This window comes from Mycteria americana, chromosome 1 (assembly GCF_035582795.1).
Source record: "Mycteria americana isolate JAX WOST 10 ecotype Jacksonville Zoo and Gardens chromosome 1, USCA_MyAme_1.0, whole genome shotgun sequence".
Classification (NCBI taxonomy): Eukaryota; Metazoa; Chordata; class Aves; order Ciconiiformes; family Ciconiidae; genus Mycteria; species Mycteria americana.
Window position 1 is genome coordinate 197,745,407 of NC_134365.1, and position 26,363 is coordinate 197,771,769.

Below are 26,363 nucleotides of genomic sequence, written 5' to 3' on the forward strand. Positions count from 1 at the left end.
AAAGAAACTTCTGGATTCTATATTCTAACAAATGGATTTCATTTCAATTTCCTTGCTGATGGCACTATTTAGACAGTTCTCAATTACACTTTGGAGACAAACGTAATAAATTATTTTGTGCTATCAAATTCATATTTAGACTTGTGATGGATTTTGAAAAATGCCTTAAAAGTACCAATGGAGAATTCATAACCAAACTACATTCTGTTTTTAAAACTGTTCCAGTGTTATTTTTTTTAGCTTTGGCATCACTTGTCAAACGTTCAAACCAAACTACATTCTGTTTTTAAAACTGTTCCAGTGTTATTTTTTTTAGCTTTGGCATCACTTGTCAAACGTTCAAATGCAGTCCTTGTGCAGAACAACACAGAGGAATAAATGTCTGAGGTGAGTAGCTTGCAATACAAATACAAAAAATATCCATTTGGATCACCTGATCACAGTTTCAAAGTAAAACTGAAAACATGAAAAGATAACATGAAATATACAGTATTTTTTAAAATTTAAACATTAAAGGGACAGTTCTGCAGTCCATTTGAAGCAGTGACCACTGATTTCAGTGAGATTTTTGTTTGCATAAATTCAGCACAATTCTTATAAACATTAAGAACTTTAGTGATTTCAGTTGTACTTATGTGCTTATAATAAAACATGCATTTAAGAGTTTTGCTTGACTGGTGATGAAATAAATTATTTGCATTTTGCTTTTCCTGGTTTCACATTAACTGGAGAAAGGCCTGGTTATACGTCCTTTCTGTAACACTATCAATTGACAGAGTGGCCTTGGTTCACTGCTAAGCTGCCTTTCAACTAGATTTTGGGTGGAGTTCCTGAAGACATCTATTTATGAGCAGGTGGTCCTGTAACAAGTCAAGAGAAAGAGGCACTTCAAGGCAAGGATTCATCTCATGCAAAAGCAGACACCTAATTGATGAATCATGCCTTCATATTGCCTACTTCCACTGACATAAAGAGTCTGGAAGAGTCTGATTCAGGTTCATGTCTACCTTGATATTCTAAAACTAGCTCCTACTCCTTCGTTCCAGCAACTATTGCCTTCAGTAGTTACTGGATTATAATGTAATCCTAATGTGAAGAATTGCCTACGCATTTCCAAACACCAGGTCTGCTACTGTTGATTCTCCTGCTGCTTTCATTAAAGCGTGTAAATGTTGTACCAAAGTATTCAGAAAAACTGTAAGTTTGAAGAAATACCTGTACCAAACCGCCAGACCTCAATATACACCAAGATCAATCTGTTGCCTTATTACTGAGGAACTACTGATATCATAAGAGATCAATATATTTGTTTTGGGGGTCTTCATTTTTGTTAGCTTGTTTGTTTTAAGAGCTAAGTCAATGTTGCTAAAGCTCATTCACTGATTCACAATTTTTTGCACTGCGGATATGTGTATGTGAAATTTCTATGACTAAGCAGAATGCTGTATAAAAAAAAAATCCTCCAAATGTCACAGAATGATTGCCTGCTCACATGAATAAAGAAGACACAGTTTATATAAACCAATATTTAAATGACATTACAGCTTCCAAAACAGTAGTAAGAAACTGTTTGAACTATCAGGAGCATAATTTTAAAGATACAATTACTCCATCCATCTAGAAGCTGAGAGAAGATTTCCAGGAACAAGCAGAAAAAGATGACAACAACTTTCAAACAACTGTAACCTCACAAAAGCTGGTGGGCAAAACGTAATATATTTTACCTTAGAATCTGTCAATAATGTACGTATGCATATTCAAAATCATACCTTTTGGATTTAGTACTTGTTCTTGGTCTGTACTCATGAGATTCATCTTCTATGCCATTCTGTCTTTTATACCAATCAAACAACGTGCGCAGGATAGAGGGCAGACAATATTCTGAAAGTGAGCTCATTGAGCTTATTACCTATGGGGAAAATACAACAAATCAACTGGTGTTCAAGTTTCCCCTCCTCCTTAAAAAAGTACTAATTCAATGGTTAGGCATGTTCTTTCTTGTTTTCATGTCATTTTTGAGATCCATGGTACAAGCACTGACAATATTCTGCATTTCCTGTTGAACCATAAACAGAAATACAATAATGGGCTGTGTGTCGATAGTGTCTTTCCATTGATGATACTAAAATGCATTAAAATTGTGTATCACATCCTACAACACACCAGAAAATGAACTAGTTCTTCAAGGGCTTATTTTTATTTGTTACACAATGTTGATTTGAGTTTGAGCACATTATAAGGAAAGAAAAGTGATGAACCAGACGTACTGTCTCATGGGTTGTATCTGACTGCTGGATGCCTCTCCTGAAGCTCAGAATATATTGACAAACCCCACAAGCTCTGCAATAATCTTAACCAACCAAACATGCAGATGCATCCATCTCTCTATTAGGCTGATGCACCGGATACTTAGACTTCTCTTTTCTACATAGAAAAATATTTACAGTTTCCCATGTCTTTGTGTGCACAAGTAAGTAAAACATAGTTTAAAATTATTCCTTAAAAGTTCCTGATTAAACAGCTCTAGTAGCATACTGGAAAAGAAGAGTACTGCGCACTCAATCTAAACTGTGTCACCAATTACAGAAATGTTACTGAACATGTTACTACTGAACTATGACTTAAACTTCCTATTACATGAAACCATAAAGCTGCAAAACATGAAAAGATCAAAAGCTAGGGTGAAAAAAAACCCCATTATTATACAAGAGGATTATATATGTATTAGAACTGAATGTTCACAGCTACAGCATTTGTGTACATTCTAAGAAAACAGAAAACAACTATTTAAAATAGGAATAAACTACTGTGCTGGAGATTTGTGACCACCTCAAGATCATGCAGGGCCTGATCCTCCAAAGTGCTGAGTAGCAGGAAGTATGTACTTCATGTCAAGTACACTGATTATGTCATTAACTCTGTCAGGTTTATCCACTTGCTTAAACTTAAACCAGCACGTTTCAGTGCTTGTGGAACAACAGTAGAGTTTAATGTCTTTTATAAGACCAAGTTTGTGTGAAGTCTGTGACTAAGACAAGAGCAAAACTGGGAGACCGAGCACCTTATATACAATTCCCAAATGTTACTAATGCCTTAAATGACAACTTTTGTGGATGACAGTTAGTTTAGATCAGTAACTCTGATCTTTTTTGCAGCTTTTCAGCCTCAGAATTTAACTAATTCACAGTGATGTTGTGGTCTAAAGTTAATGAGACACTTGGAGGATAAAGTATTATTGTTTTGATTGGATTCAGGTATTATGGCCTAAAATTAAACATAGAGCATTAGAAAGCTATAACAACTGCCCCTGTAAAAATAAAAGTTTCTATAAAAGTACTACTTTAGGAAAGCTTTCAATCCAGTGATTCCAATATGTTTTATTACTTGAAATATGAAACAAGCTGCTGTGGAAGATGGCATGAAGGCACTGCTTGCAGCAGTGACAGGAGGCCTTTCACAAAGAATTACTACAGCAGCCCAGGCTCAATTATACCAAAGCCTTCAAGCGTAAGACTTCAGATAAATACTAGAAGACATGAATCACCTAGTGTCAGTGCAAACTATTCACTACCAACTCAGGGCGCTTAGACATTTCAATCGCTTCTCTGTTGTTTTCCAGAAGTTTTTCTGAAGCTGGCATAACACCGGTTGTTAAATATGAGATGCAGTGAAAAAGGGTTTGCTGGGGAAGGCTAGAATAGACCTAAATATCTTCTAAGAGATCACAATATTTAACTGTAAGTGAAAAGTTGTTTAAATCAGGTCTTCCTGCATGTTCACCGACATGTATATCAATGCCGTTCTCAAAATGCCAGCTACACAATTTCACTCCCCACAAAAAGTCAAAGTGATTCCTGTTAAATCTCCTCAAGCCATACTTTCTCTGCTGAATTTACAGTGTGTGTCTTTAGTAGGGATAAAAAGTCAATATAGCTTTTTTTTAAATCTTTCTGTCATTGCACTTTTAAGACAGGAAGGAAGGGTGGACTGGGCAAAGACCTGGCTCTCAGGGAACAGGAAGGGAGGGAAGTCTAGCCAGCGCGTTGGTTACTCAACCCTTTCATTTACTGGAAGTAAGTCCAGGAGTGAGATGAATTCTAGCTCTGTGCTGCTCCTGAAAGGGAGTGCACAGATGTACAAATATTTCCTTGTTGGACAAATGATCATGTTCTTCCATCATAAATGAACTACCTACTGTAGAGCTTAAGGGTAAGAAAGCTGCACAAGTAGGGAGCTGTTTAAAACTTGTGTTTTAACAGAGCATTAAAATATACTTTATGCAAATGCTTAATATTTATTTTGGACTAATATGTAAGAGTAAATCTAATGAAATTCTGCCCAGATAGTTTGCTGCAATTTATATACTTTTATACAAGTCTTGCTATATTGTCAAAATACAAATATAAGAAGTGTTTCCACTAACAGCAGACAGATGATGATTTTTTTTTTTAATTTCACATATGAATTTCTATGTGCTTTAAAAGCAAATATATTCAAAACTTCAATTTCCAACAGTATCATTAACTTCTTGGCCCTGAATTTTTTTCATATAACATATATGTCAGCATGTATGTTAAATGTGCATTTTATTGCCATTTTAATAATGCAGAATTGCAGTACTTCATTTTTGCAGAGTTGGTGTATTTTTTGTAAATCTATAATTTGCACACTGTCTGCATATTCTGTCTTCAAATTGTTGTGGAGATTCCAAATAATGGACATTAGGAGTGAGATTTTACACTTTCTATCAATGCTACTGAAAGCAGAATTTGATAAACATTGTCTTAGCTATATTTAGGATTCCCACAGCCACGCAATAATGCCTTTCCTTCATTCAACGTTTTTTCCATTTCATGCATGTCTATAACAAAGCCCCATAACTACAAACAATACAGATTCAAGGGAAATAACAGCTGCAATGAAATCCTCACTCCTTGAAATCAACAACAAAACTCTCATGGACCACACTAAGACCGGGCTTTCACATGCAATGTGTGAAATTAAGGAGATAAAGTTAACAGTTCCTATTCCAAATTCTCTAGACTGGGGCAGGGGGAAGGTGGAAAGATAAACCGCACTAAGCTCTAATCAAAGCAGCTACATGCTCTAATTCTGTTGGACCCTTTGAGACAAAACATTTTTTTTTCTGCTAATGATAGATTTCTAGATAAGTCAATTCTAATTGAAAAATCTGTAGAATGAAACATCAGGAGGAAATAGTGCAGTTGTGTTTGTGTAGATCTCCTTTCATTCACATCTCTGTTCTAAGCATCTTTTTGGACAGTGCTATTAAGTTAAATGTCCCTGGGAACTGTTGAAACTGATAACTATTAAGTTGGACTCACTAGTTTTCATTTATGGACTTGGTTTTGTGAGTAAAGAAACAGGATGTTTTTATACTGTAATTTTGTCAATGGGTAATTTCACCTAGCTTGCTTATACATTAGCAATGTTTATAGCTATTTTACTGCCAGGATAACAGTTTGCATGAAAACCCATTTATTTCTAGTGTGCAGCAAGTTCAGTTCTGAACGTATTACCTTTAATTTTGCCTTCAGATTTACTTCTTTATACACTGCTTCAACCCAAACCTCTGATCAGGAGCCAAGGGTTGTTCTATGAGCCCATCACCACCACTTCTAATACTTCCTCTACCATGTGCCCTTCTGCTGGTGAAGGAGGACAATGCGTAAAATGCAGGGAAAGGGAAAACACAAAAGGAGCCAACTGCAGTGCTACTGCAATGATGATGATACCATTATTCCTTACTACATCTAACTAATATAATATTGGATGAGAATAATTATCAGCATGACATTTACCACATTTAGTCTGTTACGAAAAAGGGACACAATAATTAGTATGTTGCTTAGTGTCTTATTTATTTATATTTGTATTTTCCACTTTTTATTATTACATTTTCATTTTCCTTTTTTCAGCTTGACTATTTTTTGTTTCCATCTCCTAAAAGTATATAAAACATTAAATGTTTTTGCTTTCCAGTCTGTATTCTCCAGCCTAGTGCATTTCTAAGAGAGCAGTATAATTAAAATGAGCACAAATTTTTGTGCAGTTTATGCTGAAACTCTTGCAACAGGCACCTCATACAGACAGTTTCGTATGAAAACGAAGTCTTGCTGTTAAGTTTTCACTTCCATGGCCAAAACATTACATTCATTTTGTATTTTCATATAGAAAAATGTCTGCAGGTTGGTCCAAGACTACACAGTGCCCTTTTTCTGCCTCCAGTGTTGTCAGTTCACAGAACATTTATATACCGTGGTAAGAACAGAAGATACTTTAGTAGCAGCTGAGAAAAGACTAATAAAAATGTTTCCTTGGGTGAGGTTAAGCCCCTTGGATAATTATGGTTCTTTTCACCCTAGTTTTTGATCTTTTCATGTACTGCAACTTTATGGTTTCCTGTAATAGGAAGTTTAAGTCATAGTTCAGTAGTACTATGTTTAATAACATTTCTGTAATTGGGGACACAAGAGCATGTTAGCACTGGAGCAGTAATGTTCTTTGCCAACAGGCAATTAGAGTTGTCTAATCAAGAACTTTTAAAACATGATTTTAAATATATTATAAAGATATTTAAAACTGTAACTAAAAACTGTATCATTTTCTGTATATGTTTTCTTTATATACATGCACACCTAAAAAGGAAAATACAGTCAGTGTAAGGAATCCAGTTTGTTAGGCTAATGATAAGACATTCTGCAAGTCAGGATAAGTAAGATTGCTTCATACGTTGCTCAAGATACTATTATGAGTTGGAGGAGGGTGATGCAATTGGCAGCCAGACAGAGTCCACAAGACAACACTGTCTGCCTAACAGGAGGCACTGACACTACATCCCTATGGAAAGAAACAGCTCTGCCTGGGCACAGTCAGGTCCCTAGACGCTGGATCCATCACCACCATCACAACTAGCATTCCTAAAATGGTGTTTGAGAATGGGCAGGAAAAAATGCTGGCTCTCAGAGAGCCAGAGATAAAGCTGTTTAGGGGAAGTAAGCAATGCTTTCAGAATTGTTTTAAATGGTTTGGGGGGGTTCAATGTTAAACTTGATGCTGATTACTCTGGGTAGCTAAAGTTCCATTCTGCTCCATTCTGTAAGTTACTGCAAAGGGGTTTTTTTCCACCTCTGAAGCTGGCTTACAAAAGGCAAATTTTAAATCAGGTCATGCCTTACTTTTGCTGCTTTTTAATTTACAGTTAGAAGATGCAGCTCAGATATTTTAAGGTGACTAGTGACCTGGTCACTTCAGCATCACCTATCAATTTCATTCAAATTGAACAGAGATAATTTTGATAAAGTCAAAAAAAGAAAATTACATTCCTTTGACAGTGTGTCATTTTTGATGCCTTAAAATTGAAAGTCAAAATTATTAGACACCCCTTGAAAATGTTTGTTCATGGGGATTCTCTCTCTCTTCCTCCTTCATTTCTGTAGTAAAAATGTCAGGAATGTCATGTGTGGCCTTTCCTGTTTTTGCTAGAAGACTTTATGTGTTCCAGGAATAAATACAAAGCTCTCCACACCTTACCTGGAAGGAGAAGCAAGGGATTATCAACCGGTCTTCCTTCATCCCATAGACTCTTTGAATATTTGAGTTAACTTAAAAAATAAAACTTAAATGGTTTGACTTAAAAGCACATGCCCTCTTACTTGGATTTCAGTATCATGTGGAATCATGATCTTCAGAGTTTTCCAGGTAGACCACACCGTCATTTTTAGTATCAGCAAAATTATCCATATTTTCATGACAACTTTTTAATACTGACATGTTATCATTTGCAAAACAGCTTTATAATACTGAGATGTACTGTCCTAATCTACTGAGTGAAACATGCCAAGTAAAGAAAGACTTTTTGCTCTATCTTCCTGTCTCCACTCCAGCTGAGTTCTATCAAATGTCTACTGTGTATTGCAAATTTTTGAATGAAATTCTAGCTACAATTTAGCCAAACTAAAATGACTGCGGTAAGTATGAACCATGTTCTTGAAAACAGGCTCATCAGCCAGGTACATTTCAGGTCTCATCTTGCAATCACAGGCACACATCAATCCCAGGAGCACTCAAACATCTCAAACTGGTCATGCTGTTCAAGCAGAAAACAATGTGAAACCTGAAAAGGGAAACATTCCAAACAACTCAGGCTGAGGCAGATGGATAGTCTGAAAATTTCAATCTGAATAGTTTGTTTGGAAAATTTCAAGGAACTGAAAACAAGGTTTTCTGCCAGGATGTCTAAGGCAATCTCAGCTCCGTACTTTTCTATCAGCTCTACACATAGGTAGGACTTTAGATATGCAGTTAGAAATACATACAAATGTTGTGTATAATAAAATTTGCCTTTGTTTTTTGTCTGCATCTGTTTTTTTCCCTCCCAGCATTCAGAGTAAATTGCTACAGTAGGAAATACACAGTTGTTTCACTCTAGGAAGCATTCGCTGTTCTCATTAATTGATCTTGACTTAATTGTTCAATTTTCTGTCTACTTACCAATAACTAGGAGAAGCATAAGTCTTCTAATTCTTCCTTGTAAAGGGCCACAATTTGCTTAACCATGAATATTTAATCAAATCACAGCCACCCATTATGTGTTTGTTTAATACACTTCAGGAACAGTATCACAAGGTTTGCATATGGGTGGCTTAATTTGTTTTTCTTTCCCATTTATGTGTGACACTCTTCCCACAGGAATGAAAATATATATATATAAAATTAAGGTCAGAATACCACAAAAAATGTCATTAGGCAGCTAGGGAGTACTCACAAAGCAGCCTCCTTCAGCGTACAGTGGATGGCTCCCCTGCGGGGTCTCTCTGTGGTCAGTGAGGCAGACAGGGAGCTCCCCAATGCAATGCAGAAATCCTACCATTTGCCTCCTGCTCTAAACAGCCCTCCAAGCAGGCTACCTCTCCCCAAAAAGCAGCTACACAACAACCTAGAGAGCATCACTTTGTCAAGCTAAAATTATGAAGTGAGCCTTTGTGAACACCAGTGGGGTCTCACAAGGCATCTTTGCTTCTGGTGCGATGTATCTAATGCCCCAGAAAACACAATACATGTGTTAAATTCATTTGAGGTTCTGAAGTCCTACCCATACCTATCTCCTCTCCCAGAGTTAAGTTAATCAATATGGTAAGTGCAACTTATGGCATTAGCCACAGCTACTTTCAGAGTTATTGCTGTTGTTGTTGCTGCTGCTATGTCTTTCTGTGCTGTATTTCTGGTACTGCTGGCAGCACAGCGGTGCAGGCAGCCATGGAGTTAGCAGCAATGGCGACAGCAACGGCAGCTGAGGCAGGAATGGCGGAGCAGCAAAGAACTTTCTTGCTTATGATACACCTTGAGTTTACCCCTCCTCTTCTTTGGGAGTGAGTTTTGTGAGTTTTGGCATCCTTTATGAAGCTTAAGCTCTTTAGCACCTATCTTTCTTTATTTCAAAATAGGTTACTTATGTAGGAATGTTGTCTAGATGATTTTTTAAGAAACAGACTGCTGACAAAAATTAATTCTCTTATACCATCATTAAAAAGTGTGCATATTGCTGTTGGTTTTATTTTTATACTTGTCCCACGTCCCTTATATAATCAATGTATTAATCTAATGCCAGATATAAATTTCATTTTATTAATTACAATTTTATTGTTTTCTTAAATGAAATCTAATTCATGCTATAAATTCTATTTCAGTTTTTAATTCTTTTTCCCTGGCAACCATTTTCCTCTAATTATTACTTATCTTGTCATATACAGGCATTTATCCTGACAACTGAATTTATGCTTAATTTTAAAGACAACAGGTTGACGCAGCCTATGTGAAGTGCAGCATACATGTAAGTCATGCTGGGTCACAGCTACAGAGACAAAATAGACTGAGGAGACCGACGGCAATGACAATGCTTCTAAAGGTCCTCATGTTAACCATAAGAGAAACCCTATAAAGGAAAAATTGGGGGCCATGCACCTGTTTCAAAAAACAGATATTCTGAAAAGATACAAAGTTTGCTTCGAAACCTCCATTAGGGGAAACAGCCAGGAAATAATACATGTGCCTAATACACTATAAAAAGCAAGAAGTTCTATGTCAAAAAATAATTTAAAACCACAAATGGTTAGGCAAAGCACTCATCATTCTACTAAAGTACATTGAGAGATACTGCTTTTGGAGTATTCAACAGTAGTGTAAGGACACTAGACTGCCTTCCAAGTATTTGTCTTACAGCCTGAGGAATGGAAATAATATAATTTCAAGTGTCTTACTTGATCAAACTGGGGGTCTTCTCCTCGTTGCAGAGATTTGGTCAGTGGTTTCTCCTAAAAGAAAATATATTAAATACGTATTACTTAAGATCAGTACTATGATATATTCTATCAACTCTACTATTATTTTTCTGTTAGATTTTACTCACATAATTTGTCTCCTGACCACTTTCATGCTGGAGATAGTTTGTTTCATATGCAAAGGAGACTTCTGCATACAGATGATCTAATACCAACAGAGTGTCTTTAGTCTCTTTAATGTTCTTCCAAGAAAGAAAAGGATTAACCATTTATTACACCTGAGTTACTTGGTGCTCACACTGATGATAAATTCTTTCAAAATCCTAAAAAGCACTTAGTATTTCCTCTAATACATAACCAAGGAGCTCTATTTGGCTACATGATGTACCTTCTTGTTATAATACTACCAGGCAATACAAACATGACCATAGATATAGTGCATCATCCAGTGCATACTGAAGGAAAGGTGATTTTAGAAGAATCAAATACCACAGAGTTCTTTTTTAAGGAAGATAATTGTGGAAAAAATGGCTGTACTACTCAAAAAAAAAAAAAAAGGCATTTTTGGAATGGAAGCAAGTTTTCAGGACATGTTCTCAGAGTACCTGGGAATGCCAAGGAGAACCGCCCAAGGAAAAGAGTCCCCACGTGTGAACATCCTTTCACCTTTATGGCTTTTTTGTCAAGCAAGCTCAATTACTGAGGGATGTAGAAGTACATAGTCCAGTATTCTAGATCTACACAACAGTATACAAAACATGAATCTCCTAAACCACAATGAAAATAAACAATACATGAAGGCAGATGACAGTCTGAAAAACATGTCACCATCACAATTCTGCACTGAATTGTACTACTGTTGCTGGTGTCTGACATGTGACAGCGCCTTATTCTTCTGTAAATCATGCATCTTTCTTCTCCTACAGCTGCAAGATCAGGGCTCTCCCACCAGCTCAGTATGGGATTTTCTGTTCAGCTTTCAGGAAACTATTACACTCACCAGCATCTGCTAATGTATCAGGCAAAATACCATCACTGCCAGGGGATGTGAGATGCAAAACAAAGAAATCTGTAAAGCTGCTGAGATAATGGAATGGAAAGACTTGAGGCAGTCCAAAGATTTTTACTATTTAATGTTTCTCTCTGGAGAAAATGTTGTCCAGTATAATCTGCTGACTGATTTTGAAATTAATTATGCTGATCCACTTGTAATGCCAGCTGGCAAGAAGGTGGGCTGCAGGGTAACTGCAGTATCCCCTGACTACCTACCAAATAGAAAAATCAACAAAATGTTTTCTACTGAGTCACTGATTTATCCAGGATAGTCATCAATATTTTTCATTGTTATCTCTAATGTCTATGGTGACTCCTCCGGGTTATATTAAGGGCACAACAACTATTAATTAGAACTTTATGACAGATTATTGGTAATGAACAGACACAGGAAAATCTCCTAGCCCAGAAACAGACACATGATACCACCTCATCCACAGTCCTCCTCCTCAATCAGTAACTCAGTGCTACCCTACCTAGTTGCATCTCATGGGAGGACAATACTTCTTTTGTATATTGCTGCACACTGAAAAGGACAGCAGATAATCTTGCAAAGGTAGTGTTCAATTTATTTAAAAGATTCTTAAGTTTTCATAGGTCTTGGGCAAATCAATGTCCTGAGAACTAGTGCAGGTTAGGAAAAAAAAACCACCAACACACAATCTTTTTTTTAATTAAATTTCTGATTCTGTTACAGAACGCTTGTGTTACCACAGAGACATTTCTTAAGGTCTGTTTCAATAAAAAGGGCTTTGGCATCCAGAAGCTTTGTGTTCCGGTGCCCAACACTGCAATGCTTGGCTTTCAGAGTAGTATCTAAAATCCTGCAGAAATACATTCAGTGTTTCAGGCAGAAATGAGGTGTGGGATTCCTCATTACATGCTTATCTGTAAAGTGGACACAGCTAAATGAGACAAAACGTGCCCTGGGAACCCAGGTCTGGAACTGCAATCCTGAAAATGTCCTAATCACCTGTTGCCTATCTCTGGAAGCACACACACTTCACAAATGCTTCAGTTGCTGATGATGATGTTCCCCAGGGACTGTTTTGCTAAGTTAGCGAAGATCTCTTCATTTTGACAAAGCCATACAACTCATCTCTTGCACTCTTACAGGTGACTAGACTGGGACTTCCCAAGCTGTGGTACATTCACCTAAAGAAACCATTCACAGGCCATGCAACAGACTTGGTCGCAGCAGATGGCAGCCCTGGGATGGAGACCAGCCAAGGACACCTAGCAAAAGCCAGGAAGGGTTCTGCTGCTTTAACTTCTCAATGTCTCCAGTATAGGGCTTTAACTGAGATCTTTGTCTTCCCTTCATCCCATCCTGCACCTACTGCTGTCCTTGCTGCTTCCCTTCTCCTCTCCTTGCCAGGCAGCAGCTGCTGCTGCAGCTGTCTGTGCCTCTTCTTCATCCCCCTGTTCAGGTTGCTGCTGTTGCTGCTTTGTCCTCGACTCTCTCGAAGTACAGCACTGCTGCTGACTCTGCCTGCAGTGACTGCAGCAACGGCTCAGGCCAGCTGGACCCAAGCTGACCCCATGAAGCCAAGTGTCTCTGCACATACCCCCCTGTTTTGGGAGCAGTGTGCCCACATCAGAGCAACTCATTGTACCCCTGCAGTGAATGGCAATAACCACAGAAAATTATATTTGGGGCTTGGAGATTTGAGAAAATTAAAAGTAGAAGTTATTACTATTTACTTATTTACTCATGAGTACTGAATAGATAATGAACTGAATAAAGATGAAGTGCCAGATACAAATATGTTTTTTGGTGCCTAAGTGCTCCTAAAATATAAAAGGATGATTGCTTGCGTGATGAGTATAACAAGTGACCATGTCAGGAAGACACTGCTGAGTAAATTCGAAGACAGCTCAACTACATGCAGGTGCTTCAAGTGTCCTTTGAAAACAGCATTTTTTCTTTATGCAATAGATAATTTCTTGTCATCTACTGTAAACAACTTGCCTATTTTATACCACTTAGTTCTAATATCCTTACAAATCTTACCATTTCATTTTATGCCATATTTTCAACATCATTGCTACAGCAGCTACAATACAAAATATATTTATATGGTATACTCACAGTAGACATTTTCATTATATATGAAAGGTTCAGGACTGGCAAAGACGAGGTTAAAATGTATAATAAAGTGAAATTACCTCTGAGTAATAGATTCCATAGCAGTCTATTTACCCTGGAGATACACTTATTTAAAAGTTTTAAAAAAAATCTTAAAAATGTTTTCCAGCCTCAAGGCACTATTTTATTTTTATTTATTTTCTTGCCCACCCAATTCAGAAATGGCAAAGAGGCCCTTTTATATTATGAGTTGACTCTGTTTGAGTCTCTGTAGCTATAATATATTCTACAGAAATGTCTTCCAAATCTTGGATGAATAGGTAGGCTGAATTTGGAGCCAAAGCCTACAACCACAAAATATGAATAAAGAAAGTTTTGATTAATCTGAAAGAGCCCATAGCTTTCTGGGCTATAAAAAACATCAGAAAATTTCAGAAGAATGGACTCTCAATAATAACATTTCCATTTTTAATCACTAAGTTAAACATCCTTATTTCTTGTTTGAAGTGCTGCCTTCAATTGTATCCTCTGTATTTGTTCACGCTGGAAACTCCCATGATATGAATACACATTAGAGATAAGCAGTAAAGGTCAGCAAAGACAATTTTGTATTTAATATTGAAACTATCATTTTTCAATAAAACTTTCTAAACTTTTTGCATCGCCAATGCTTACAAAACAAAATGCTCACCTAAAAATTAATTTCCTTCCTCTGCCTCACTGCTGATGTGAAAACATTAATAGAATATAATAAAATAGAATATGTTGAATATGCAATGGCAAATGTAGATTTTATCACATTTGCATGCATTAACTAAATATAATATTTAAAATTTATCTAAAAAAATAACACATCAGTCAACCCCCCTATTCACATAGACACACTAAAACATTTCTCCAAAGACTGTCAGCTACTTTTAATGGTTAATATATTAACACTTTTTCAGGGCTGCTACACAAATAGAATTGGGTAAATTTACACAGGAATAGCCTTTCTCAACCACCTGTCACAGAACTGTGTTCAGGGAAACATGAAAACAAAAGGATGTTGCAGTGCCTATTAAGCTTCACTATGTCAACATGTTATAATGATATATAATGCCCCTGAAAGTTATTTCTAACCTCAGCAACCATGAGGCATGTTATTCCTACTGAACTATGACTGGGTACTGTATTGCTGACTGAGACAAACCCCCTCTTTTTATAAGAGCATGGAGGATGCAAGGATATTTTGATACAAACTGTAACTTTTGCACTGCATGCTACAAAGCAGCCACACGTACTCTACTGAATAGTCTGCTGGGATGGAAGAGTTACCAAAACGAAACAGCAGAATGGACCTTTTCACATAAAATGGAGTAGACATAGACCACATTCAACTACAGCTAAACACATTTAACTACAGCTAAAACATATATAAAATGCATGTAAGCGAAATCTTAAGAGCCAAAAAATCCCCAGGTGTAATTCTTTCCTGCTTACGATGAATCATCACGTAAACCTGAAAAGAAATTGAACATCTTTGTATTACATTCTTTTCAGTAGGAAAGGAAGGTGGTGTTTTGTAGGAAAAGGTCTGCTCCAAAAATAGGTGGATCAAACATGCTAAATTTTTAATTTTGCCATTGGTTATTTTATACATACAAAGATTGGAAAAGGTATCACTGTCAATCTTGCGCTCATGTGGTGTGTAAACCATTATCTGTATCATCCAGGAGAAAATATCATGATGCCAATTTGCTTCTGAAGGCTGAGCACGTGAAACTATTCCACAGAGGAGCACTTACCCTTCAGATGCAGCTGACCTACCAGCCAGTTGCCTCTGAAGAGGACAGTTTGTCTGTCTGGTCCCTGCCTCCATTTCAGCTGTGTGCTCCTGCCTCCTCCCTCCCAGAATGGATCTATGCTGATCCTGCATTGAGCAGGTTCATGCAGCTGAACTTGCAAGTATTAACTTCTGTTTTGCCCTCTCAAAAATGGATAGAACAGCCTATGGTCCCATAAAAAGCTGTTGTACTAAAAATAGTTCTGAACTTCTTGGGAAATAACTTTCATCTCTTATTTACCTTTTTACTATTTGGGAATTCCTACCACCACCCCAGGAAGCCTAGTTAATTTATACCTAAGCAATTAAGGCAGCCAAATTTTTTGACTCAAAAGCACTATCTGTTTACTCTGATAGTCTCCCAAATGTCTCCGACCTGGAACTTCTATGAAACAGGCAATTAGTGTCCTGTTTTCACAACCGTTCTTGGCAAGTCAGCAGGTCCTCATGCATAAAAATATAAATTGCCAGTTCAGTGGACGACAACAGAATCTTTGATTTCTCTTGTTGCTCTGCTCAGCATCAATTAGCTGTTAGATACCTCTTTTAAGAGACTGTGTCAGTGATCATGGTACACAGATAGTAAAATAAACAGAAAAGGGGATTTCCTTTAACAGCCTTTGAAATTCTAAGCATAAACCAAAAGGAAATTCTAAATGCAAACATAATAAAAAAGATATGATAATATAGCTTCAAGAAAACACCACAACTCTGCATAAAACAAAATTATAGACTCCAAAAATGATGAACCTCATGTAACTTTTGAAAATTAAGTAAAAAAGAAATGCTAATTGTAGATGGTATTTCATATGGAGGAAAAAAGCATATTTCAAGTGGCTATGAAATATATGTAAAAAATATTCTACATCTCCCATAAATTTTTATTTTAGCAAACTCAGGTCAAAAACCTACTTGTCATTACAGTTATTGCATAAAAATAATGAAAGGTGCATGTTTAGAAGACAGCCTCAGTATTACTCAGTCTATTCTTTCTTCATGCAATTGCTCTTTTCTTTGTAACAGCTCTTCTGTTTCGGTCACGTGGAAAAGGATGTGCCCTGTACTACTATACTGCTGAATACAAAACTGTGTAAGAAAACATCGGTTCAGCTTCAAGTACAGGTTTTCACTCACTGGCTGTGATTCTCACCTCTTTGGCATCCATGTCATGTACTGTTCTGACTCAGTGATAGCATATGTCATCACATCAGGTTATTACAGGCTAATTTTTGTCTGATTATCACATTCTCTGCAAAAGGCATCTTTTAGCCATGCTGTCTACCAACAAAATTAAAATCTGGACACTCAGAAATTCTGGTCATGAGACTGTTTAATTTGGAGTAACTGATGTATCCGAAAAATGGCCAAACAAGCCAAAGAAACAGCAAATTAATTTTCATTACTAATACTACACAGAAGCAAAGTAAATTCCAAGCGGACTGAAGACAGAAGCAAACCCACTGAATTAGAGATTGCTTTCCAAGCTATTAGATGCACACTGCAAAAATTATCACTGCAACTTTCCCAAAATAACATGGAACTTAAGAAAAAAAACTCACACACACAAAAAAGAAAGTTTTCTTTCTTTCACTTACCTTGAGCAAACAAATCAAGAACTCCGACATTCTTACCCGATCAGTAAAAACATTCCCAGACATGCCCTCAACTCAGTGTTGATAATAAACGGTCACAAACTTTAAACAAAGGTTAAGTGCTGTTACAGATATACCAGTAACTGCAAAAAACCCACCCCAAACAAAAAATCTACTGCTCTCAGCATTTGTATCTTCTCTAATATTTTTCCATTGCAAAGTAAGGTGCTTTCTTGTAGGTAGGAAGTAAAATAATTCCTTTTACTAAGGTATTTTAAACCCAAATAAGCTGATGGCTACCAGCGGACCAGTTCCAAAAGAAATACTTTAAACACATGCTTTTGTAAAATCTGGAAAGTTGAAAAGAATACTAAGGATGACTTTACTGAAATTTGAGGTAGACTCTAGCACAAGTGAGGAAGGAAATTTTATTGGCTGTTTATTTTCAGAGTTTTGTGTTAATAGGAATGCCTTTTTAAAATTGTAACTTAATGAACACATAAAATCCTCTGTCTGAACACATGCAAGTTGTAAGGTCTGGGCTAGTATCATAATACTTTCCTTGGTTTTCCCTGATTTTAATTACTCCAGTACTACAGTGTACAGGAAAAGAGGTGAATTTTACAACCTGTAAGTTTGATAAATTTAAAAAGAGCATGTAGAAATGAAGAGTGGACACTTGATGTTAGCACCCTAATTTCATCATAGACATGTGTTAGTAGACTGATTCTGACTTCCAATGTAAGAAGATAAAATTTTGTTAATTGGAACCTAATTTACTGGGGCAGGGAATATATTTAGTGGCATCCTTAGTTATGACGAAAATTCATGAAGGACCATGATGTACAGCTTGGGGAAGGACTATAAAGTTAATATAATGGATTAACTAAGACAGCGCTAATTGAATTTTAAGTACAGGATTCAGTTTATTAGTAGTCCCAAATCCAACTTATGATTTACATGGGCTAAGTTCGACACTATCTGTATTCTCAGTTTCTATACCTATAATCAATTATTACAGATTCGGTGATTTACACTCCTAAAAGAGTTATCCACTAAACTGGTATTTGACTGTAAATTTGAATATTCAAAAGAACCCTAAGCCATTTTAAGTCAGGCATTGTTAAACTAACTAAACCAGTATTAATGAAATGAGAAAGGCCTGTTATAGGAAGCAGCAGTAATAAACGGTTGCAGAGTTGGAAAACGACATGGCTATTGCAAAGCCTGACTGCAGTAAGACACAAAAAAAAAAAGACAGGTTTTTTGCTTATGTGATGCATTTTCTTCAAGGTGAGCTAGATATATAGGATTTACTTCTCAAAAACTATTGAAGTAAATACAGACTACTTCTGTTGTTTGTGCTGAGATCCATTACAATGCATTTTGATAAAAATGTTTCTCCATAATAAGAACAAGAACATGCTCAAAATACAGACACCCAGAGCAAGCTATACTCCATAAAAACACTATTTCCACCTTGCTCTCAACATGAAGCCAGGAACAAAGCTTTCTGGAGTCATACTCTAATAATTAATGATACTTTGTGTAAGGCTTGAGTCAAGAGTGATGTCATGAGATGCAGTATGAGAGTCCAAGATCTTTTATCTATGAGCCTGTGGGACTGGAATAAATGTGATGCTCTGAAAAAGCTTTTGATACAGTGATTTGTATGTAACTTATTTTTAGCATTCTAAGAACAATAGACTGCGGAGATCTGGACTTCCACATCCACTTTAAGACCTCTGCATGAAACTACTATTCAAACTCTGTTTCAGCTGTTTACCAAGGTGGTTGAGCTAAGCACTCTTCATCAGCCAACACATGTATTTAAAAAAAAAATAATTCAGAGGTATGCATATAATAATCATTTCTATGAAGAGAAGGATTTTGTGACAGCAGACTCCTGTGAAATAGAAACACTAAAAGATCCACTGCTAAATTAAATAGATTTAGGTGACAAAGGCACTACAGTCAAAAATGTGTAACTTGAACAGTACTGTTCCCTCCTTTCCATCTCTGACATTACTTCTGAGAGCTGGCGAAGAGGTGAGAGGATGCTCTTCCCTGACCTTGATGTACCCTAGTCATTTGGTACATCTTTGTTTCCTAAACAGAGAAGTTAACTGACATTTCAATCCTATATGGAAAGAGTTTTACACCAACTGATTTATGATGAGCAAAGTTATTTCTTCTGTGCAAGAAGGACACGGTAGACAAATGCAGGGATTTTTTTTTCCTGCACAGAATCGGGGATGCACAGCTTCCCTCTTAAGCTCACCACATTCTCTGAGTTATTATGAGAGTGCTGTCCTCACCTTCAGTCAAGCCTCCTGCCCATGATGAGAGCAATGCTATGAGGATTTAGGGGACCTCCATGTTCCAAGCAGTGGATGAGGTTCCTTCTTTTCGTACATTTATATGGAACTGGGAAAACGCTATAAAAACAGGGAGGTTGGGAAGGGTGGTCAAGTTTCCCACATTTGCGAGCCTTGGGAATGAAAATAGAGGATTGGCAACAGACTTCTGCTAAAAGGTAGAGCAGAGTAAAATGGAGAATGCCTGTCTGGATGCAGACATCCAGAATACCCTACAACCAGGCAGGACAGATATCCTACCAGCTACCAAGTACTGAGACATGGCTGCACGAGAGAGAGAGACTCGCAGTTGTTTCTGATACGGCACTGCCCATGATCCCACTCTTTCCCAGTATCTTAACCTCCATGGGAAGTACTAAGCAAGACTTGCTTCAGTTACGGCGAGGTGAGCTGCTGAAGTGCTTGCATGGCTTTGCTGGTGTCAGGGCACAGAAGGGCCAGCCGCAGCAGCCGGGGCTCCCCACGGGGACAGGGGGCCAGGGCCTGGCAGCCAGGGCCTGTCCCACCGCCCCAGCCAGGAGCAGGGCCAGGGCGTGGCAGGGCCCATGGCTAGGCAGGGCTGTGGGGAGCTGGAGACCAGCCCTGCTGTGGGGTTTGCTGTGGCAGGGACCGATGGCCCCAGAACCTGGAATGGGGTCCTGGGCTGTGGGCAGGGGTGGGCGAAACTCAGAGGAGGCCATTAAGGCTTATTAGCACCCTCAGGGCCCTGACCACAGGTTACCCATTCAGAGTAATGTGACCTAATTTAATCAAAGCTATAGGAAGCCCTTATCAGTTGATCTGGATAAATTTAGAGTTGCAGTTGCAGGGCTGCTCCAGGCACAGCCCTGTAAACACATTTCACTTAACCCTCAGACAGCCGGGGGTCATAAACAACGGCTACTGACCCTGGCAACTGGCTGCTGTCTTGCAGCCAGTGCTGCTTTAACATCAGGTAGCTACTTACTGTCATCAACTGTGTGTCTATTTTCAAAGAACAGACCAATAGGTGAGGAAAAGTATATTTTTAAAGTGAACTCGAGAAATTCTGATGACTGTCAGTAGTTAGTTTTCTTTAAACTTCCTTTCTTTTGGGCTTTCTTGGCTATTTATTTATCATGGAGGCTGTAGCTGTACCATAAAAGACGTGTCCCCAGGTGACTTGATCTGAAGCCTTTTCCTCCCGGTTACTGGTACCAATCTGACAGACTTTCAAGGAGGATGCCAGGGTGCCCTTGCAGAGCTAACGTCAGCCTTCATTGTCCTTCTGCTACATGTACAACGGTCATAAAAGCCATAGCTTCCACCCATACTACATGCCCAGCTAAGGAAACAAGACCTTATTGGGTGGATTTCCAAATTGGGAAGGTAGCTACGTGAAGTATTAAAGTTTTTCTCATATTTGTCATGCCAGCAGGTATGCAGGGTCAAATATGGTGTAATCCAAGCTGTCTGATGGGTAAACTGTACCATGCCAGACCCAGGCCCAGAAAAGAGCACATAAATTTAAACTTAAAAACATACAGCAATCCTCATGAAGCAGTACCTCATTGACTTCAAACATGAAGTCTGAAAGCATGCAAAGGATGAAGCTGTTGCCAAAATATGGAAAGATATCTCTTTAATTAATTGCTACTCATCTGGCAAGAATGCTACCAAAGTAGATAGTTGATTTTCTTTCTGTCCTTCATGATGACAGACCAGTGAGAAGGCTGGCCTGAGATGACTGTAGTATGACTTTCATTTTCCGGATAGGGGTAATAACCAATATCGTTAAATGACACAAAACTGTGATTAGAGGCATGTGGTAGGTTCTCTGCTATATTTGCAAGCATCGGCCAACCTGTGACAGCCTTGGTGACCTTGGATTCAATCTCTGCCTTCCAATGTTAAATCCTCTTAGCAATTTGAACCATCATATGCACCACTGACTATCCTCCAACTATATCTATGCAGCAGTGAGGCCCAGGGACAGTGAGCATCCTGGAGAGTTTTGCTGTCAGAATGAGATCTGAAGCCTCAAACACCATTCTGCCCACACGCCCAGCTATGGAAACCCTGAGATCACTGAGAAAGCTCCTGTTGACATTGCCTGGCTCTGAAATGTATGAGTGTTTTTATGGACCTGTATCTAGCTGCAAATGCCTATGCCAACGGCTATGCAAAAATGTGTCCTTTTCCATCCTGGTTGCTAAAATGGCATGAACTGTTTCCCTCTGCCTCATATAGAAGCTGGAATCTGACCCAGGCTGCATCCTGTCTCCATCCTCCTGTGCTCTCCATGATTACTTCTGAAACCCTACATTTGTCTCTTCCTCTAACTCTTTTTCCAACTGTGTCTTTCGTACTCTTTCCCTCAACTCCTGTGTTTCAATTTTATGGTATGTCCCCCTGAACTACATAGAAGATATCTTCACCTGTGGCCACTGTTTCAATCACACAAGCCTTTCTAGGTCTTTCAGGAAGATAACTGTCCTGAGGTTCAAGATTAGCCACCCTAGAAGGACTACTGCTCTATACTGTTCAGCGCTTGGCTTCTGCTACAGGTCTCAGCCTGAGATACGTACTGAGATAACCAGAGGGGGATATTATTTCTGAGGTGATGAGTGGAAGGGGAAGTGAAGGCTCTTTATGCCACTGGATTTGTCTTTGCTATACTTGATGTTCTCCATCTTCAGGACAGAAGCTTGATTTTTCCTATATTTTTCTGCCTTCACATCCTTTGAGTACATGAGTAGAGCTTGCTTATTTCATGGATGATATCTTCCAGGCATAGCTGCCTCTCTCTCTGCTGGGGGAAAGAACAAGCTGATCTGGCCCACCTTGGGCTTCATTTTCCCAGGCAGACCTTGGTTTTGTGGACTGGACTATACTTGGAGAGCCAGTGAAATTCCAACAAAAGTCGATTCGTGAAGGAGGGAAGAGTGATGGCTGAGACCATTGTTCTGCTTAACTGATTTCCTGAAACAGAGAAGTTAGCTGCTGGAAAGTCTGAGTAAAAAGAAACAGAACCAAGGGGACAATACACACAGAAATCAAACTCAGTCCTTAGATATGGCTGGGAGTTGAATAAAATACTGAGATCACTGTTAGTCTAAAAGATTGACCTAGGATCTGGTCAATGACCTACAGGAAAGAAACTCTGCTGAGCTGACACTTGCTGTAGGAGATGGGCCTTCTCCTGAGGATAGTCACTGTCCTCAGTCCTCCAGACTGTCCTATGACTGACAGACATAGATCTGTCCATTCAACAAGCCACTTAATGCATCCACTGTAACAGATCTGTAGGGCTCCATACAATAAAAGGATAGTATATTCAGGTTAAATATTGAGTAGTTGAAGTAAGATGGTGTGTAGATGCTTTCACTTCCTTATGAACAGGTGAGAGGACAGTCCTCAGCACAGTATAATAAAGTGAGGCAGAATTTCGTAAAGAAGCATCTTAAGTACTTCAGAGACAATTACTGAAATAATAGATAATTATTCTTAATGGCCTACCTATTATTTGTCACAACTGAATCTAAAAGAATTAATCCACTAATATTTAGATATATCATTGAAATACTAAATAAAGAGTACAGTAGAAATAAAGAGTTATGATATGTTAGATACAGAGTTATGATATTATGAACTATGAGCTACTTGGGGTTGGGATGGACTGCCCACATGCTTTACAGAATTTTGACCACCACAAACACTAGTGGAATAAAAGAAATATATTAATGATGAGTGGCATAATCCTTGAGTGACACAGAGGTGGACAGGGACAGATGACAATGGGAATCTGGCATGTTGGTAGCATTTATAGAGGAAGGTCCTAAGGAGGATACTTTTTGTATGGGGGAAAAAAAGAACAGCATTTTCAATATATACTTGCATAAAGTTATTCAAATAAAGTTGTTGTCTTTTCCATTTATCTGGGCATGCACATACTGAGTGGATAGTTAGCACAGAGCAAGGCAGTTTGCCTTTCCTCTTTTCCATGAAATTACTTGTTCCTCATAGTAATTCCTGTCTGTGCACTGTGAATAAACAAGGGTCCGAAGAACCTGTGTATGTCAAACTATTCATGAGGACTTCAAATCTAAAAAAGTATGTAATGCTAATGTGTCTCATTATAGATGAGAACAAAGGAGTCATTCCTCATGTGATGCAGCTGGAATTTTAGTCCATGTAAAACAGAAAAATCTACATTGCAGCTGTGTGATAAAACTGCTTGGTATTATTATACCCTACATAAATCTTGCTAGTTATCACAGCTCAGTCCTTAAAACCCAAAAAAACTAATTCCTTTTCTTCCAAGTCTCTCCTTAGCATATTTCTTCTGCAATGCCTAGAGAAAGCAAAGCCTAGATTAAAGCTAATTGGACAGCAGTGCCACTATACATGTTGGTTGGTCAGGCTTTGCAAAAACAAACTTGCATTATTCTTGCCCTTTCAGAGTCTTCCTACCACCTGCTTGTCTGTTATCACCAGCTCTGCTTTGAAATAGGTCTGTATTTTACTTTCTTCGAGCTTCTAATGAAATGGAAGTAATAAATACACAAGGATCAACCACATCATTGCTTTCATTTTTTTTCCAATGGTGAGATAAAACCTACCTAATAAAAGAAGAAAGTTATAGGCAGAATACATAAATATGCTTATAGTCCTAATCCTATAATGAGTAAATTCTGTTCTTGAGTTCAGTATTCAGAGAGATCCTGAATTTAGACAAGCTCAGTAAAAGAAGATGCTTGCAGGAGAAAAGCATAATGAAAGTTTACCAACAGCTAAATTAACCATTAACCACTGTCAATGCCTGTAGCTCACTGTGTTTTATCAATGTCTACAGCTGTGTGTAAGTACTGTTGAAAGCCATATTTAAAGATTAGCCTGATCAGTATGCACAGGATGAATTATTACTCTAAGTGATAATCAACAGTCCTAAAAAGGAAACCATTTTCTGGGTTTTTTCCTTACAGTGTTAAGATACATAAACAGTTTATCATTTGAACAGGCAAAAATGTTTCCCTGACTTCCTCATTCTAGCTTCATTTTAAGGTCACCACTGCTTGAGAAAAAATAAGCAGTAATAAAATATCAAATTGTGTTTGTAAGTGAAGCAATGCAAAGAAGATTTACAATATAAACTGATAAAAATGTAAATATGAATGCAATCAGCTATGAAAAAAGGTCTGCAGGAAAAATTCTTGATATTCATTATAAAGGAGAACAATTACTTACAGAAAAGAAGGAGGAAATTATTAAAGGTTATCAAGAAGCAATTATTTACATTTCATTTATGTGAATTTAATTTTATAAACTGGAAAATCCTTTTTAATTACTTCTGCCGTCAAATACCTTTAATTTGGATTAATATAATTTGACAATCTGGGTACAGTAGTTTAATCATTAAAAATTAGCCACATAATTGTGAACTTAATGTAATTATTGAAATGTTTGTTATATTTCAGAGAGCCTAAAAAGGTGAAAAAATTGACCTGAAATTCCAAATACAATATTCTCCAGACAAAGTAAAAAAAAAATCACATCTGGAAACAAAAGGTTTCCATTCTGACTTGTTGAAGACTTAGCAGTGGATAGTTGACATTAGATTCATGCCTAGAAAACATATTAACTGGGGAGTGCATTTTTTATGATGATCACTGCCAGATCCAGTAACCAAAATGTCAAATCATACTCGGTTGACAGCCAAGGCAGCAGGAGGAGTAGCTGACATTGCCCTCTGGTTTCTCTGCTGTGGGAATCTTGTTATCCCAGCCAAGATTTCATGAGACTGCAGGAGGTGGTGGCTGGTGTGCCCTTCACTGCTGCCCTAGAAAATAGCAAAAATTTTTTGTGCCTTGCTAGCATCTGCAATTCATGGCAGGACACAAACCTGGTTTTCCACCATAGTTGTCAGAACACTGTAATTTACAGTTGAGCTCTGTGTACATCACAAAAGAAAGAGATGGATATATCAAACAGGCATATGGAATCCAAAGAAACTGAGCGAAAAATTCGTAAAAACAACAGTATTGATACTCAGAAAGGATAAGCAGGAAAAATGTGTGTATGAAAAGAAATATCTAGGTAAAAAATACATCAGTAAGTCTTTAATTTAATCCATAGTAACTTCAGAACTTGAATCTAAGCTAGACTTTGTGATAAAAGAGAGGAAAAAGCAATTATATTATAAACAGATCATTTTAGCTTCTCTAAAAGATATCTTAAGTATTCATCACTCATTATAAAATTAAACTGTCATATCTTGTAATGACTTAGAGAATTCAAACTAGAAACATCTTAGTGTTGGAGCACTTTGCAAGTTTGATTTTCTTTGAAGTATGTTTGAGTTTAATTAGAACAGAATCTTCAAAGAGCTCACCATTTGACTACCTATTGTGAAAAAAGGCCAAAGGGTGGCTCTGCACCACCAATTTATAATCCTTGTCTCACAAATCCCTGGGACTTCCTGGTCACAATTCTAGTCACTAGAGTAGAAATGTAGGAACAAAGCTGCTAAACATCCAACAGCTACCCCACAAAAAGGATGGACTTAAATTCTTAGCCATTATTCCAGAATAATTTTTGCCATTTTCTCTTGTCCCTTCTTTCATTACAACCTAATAATTTCAAGATCATTTTGACTGAATGTCTACAAAAGCCTGCTTACACATTTGTCACAGTCACCCTCAAATAGCAGCATGCCATGACTTCTAAGTCATATTAGTATTAATAGGATGTGAGTATGTCATTGAATTATTGTTAGTGTCTCACAGTTAGACCCCTGTAAGAAATACGTTCTGAAAATTCTGACAAGAAGAAGGTGACATTCCAGTCTCATCATATTTTTACATTCTACGTTGAATTTACCAAATAAAATTTCACTGAACAACCTCTGGAATAAGATAAGATCGACATTCAGATATTCATAGTTTCACAAAGTGACAAAAATAATATATCAACACACAGCAGCTCAAAATCATCTTAATACAAGGTGAAATGGGAATAAATCAGGGTCACTGGTTCATATCTATGTCTGAAATATTACATGAAAATGCAGAAGTTAGTGTTTAAGAGTAACAGAGGTGCCACAAGGAAATTATATTCTCAGTCCTGGTCTTTTTGTTGTTTCCCTGATCTTGTCAAGTAATTTTACAA

General features: G+C 37.6%; 1 protein-coding gene across 6 annotated transcripts in view; it reads right to left on the reverse strand.

Moving 5' to 3' along the window:
* Positions 1–26,363, reverse strand: part of FRY (FRY microtubule binding protein) — a 207,821-nt gene that overhangs the window by 119,650 nt on the left and 61,808 nt on the right. For all 6 annotated transcript variants that reach the window (XM_075490798.1, XM_075490797.1, XM_075490796.1 and 3 more), the window contains 2 exons: positions 10,281–10,334; positions 1,770–1,909 (listed from right to left, as the gene is read on the reverse strand). In XM_075490798.1, coding sequence (XP_075346913.1) covers positions 1,770–1,909; positions 10,281–10,334 — 194 coding nt within the window. The remainder of the gene's footprint in view (positions 1–1,769; positions 1,910–10,280; positions 10,335–26,363) is intronic.